General features: G+C 40.9%; 2 protein-coding genes across 2 annotated transcripts in view; both read left to right on the top strand.

Annotated features, from left to right (window-relative positions):
• The window catches only part of LOC106012225 (carboxylesterase 3B-like), a 2,182-nt gene extending 1,292 nt beyond the window's left edge, over nucleotides 1-890 (top strand). Inside the window, exon 2 of the mRNA XM_013084482.2 lies at nucleotides 88-890. Coding sequence (XP_012939936.1) covers nucleotides 88-239 — 152 coding nt within the window. The 3' untranslated portion in view covers nucleotides 240-890. The remainder of the gene's footprint in view (nucleotides 1-87) is intronic.
• The window catches only part of LOC106011003 (bile salt-activated lipase-like), a 3,278-nt gene continuing 2,991 nt past the window's right edge, over nucleotides 884-1,170 (top strand). The window contains exon 1 of the mRNA XM_013084481.2: nucleotides 884-1,079. Coding sequence (XP_012939935.1) covers nucleotides 1,008-1,079 — 72 coding nt within the window. The 5' untranslated portion in view covers nucleotides 884-1,007. The remainder of the gene's footprint in view (nucleotides 1,080-1,170) is intronic.

The raw sequence follows: 1,170 nt of genomic DNA, 5'->3' as shown, positions 1-1,170 counted from the left end.
CACACACATACACACACAAACTCTCTCCCTCTCTCGCACATCCACATAATATTACACATATCCCCCCCTCCACCCCAACATCTCCAGGCGTTGACAGCCAAGCCCAGGACACCAGTCAGCCCTACGATGCCTACTACGGTATTCCTTTCGCCGAGCCACCCGTAGGCAACAGGAGATTCCAACCCCCAGAGCCTTACCAAGGCCGTGACCCCACAAGGGTCATCTCCTCGGACAGGTGAAGATGATTATCTTACTTGTGTGTGATCAGTGGGGTTGTTTTTTTTTTGTTTATTCATCCGTTTGAAGATTTGTAAGGTAGAATTTTTCTTGTTTGACAGTGTGGGTTGGTTAGTAAGTTCAGTATAGATCTAATAATAATTATTATTTAGTTATAATTTGTTTGACCATTTGTTTCTATGTTGGTTAATCATTTTGTTACTATTAAAATTAGTAAGCTAGTTCATTTGTCAGTTATAGTTGGCCTTATGTTTGTGGGGGAAAATTCTAAAGAAAACGATAAAAAAGTCAACTTGTGATCTCAAGTCTATATCCAAAATAAGCACCACCAGACAACTAAAGCGAGTCGTCTAAGGTCCTTCAACAGGTAATAAAACATGTTACCACCTGTAACCTCAATATTATACCTTATCTTATCCCCTCTTAATGTAATCTTACGTTTTTAAAACAGTTTTAATATACAATTAAATGACATCTAATAACAATAATATGATTATTATGATTTTACATAATAAGCTTATTTAAAACGGAGTCTTAACGTTGAAGTTTGAGTTTCTTCTCCTCCCCTCACACACAAACTTCCGTCCCCACCAAATTCGTTTTTAAAGCCACCCTCTCCTCCAATACCATGATCCTTTTCTTTCCCCGAAACCTGCATTCACCCAATCACACATTTCTAATTTTAATGGACATCCCATCTCCGTCTCGCTTCTCATGCGCACAGCTTCCGGTCAGCTTGTATCCAGCCTATCTTCCAGCCTGGCTACCAAATGAGCGAAGACTGTCTCTACCTGAACGTCTTCACGCCCCTAGGGGCAGCCACTTCTGGAGCGCCTAAGAAAGTAAGAAAAAGTACATGTACACACACACACACACACACATACACACACACACACACACACACACACACACACACACACACACACACACACA

The sequence above is a fragment of the Aplysia californica genome, unplaced genomic scaffold (genome assembly GCF_000002075.1).
Source record: "Aplysia californica isolate F4 #8 unplaced genomic scaffold, AplCal3.0 scaffold00296, whole genome shotgun sequence".
NCBI classification, from domain to species: Eukaryota; Metazoa; Mollusca; class Gastropoda; order Aplysiida; family Aplysiidae; genus Aplysia; species Aplysia californica.
This window is presented reverse-complemented; position numbering and strand designations above follow the sequence as displayed.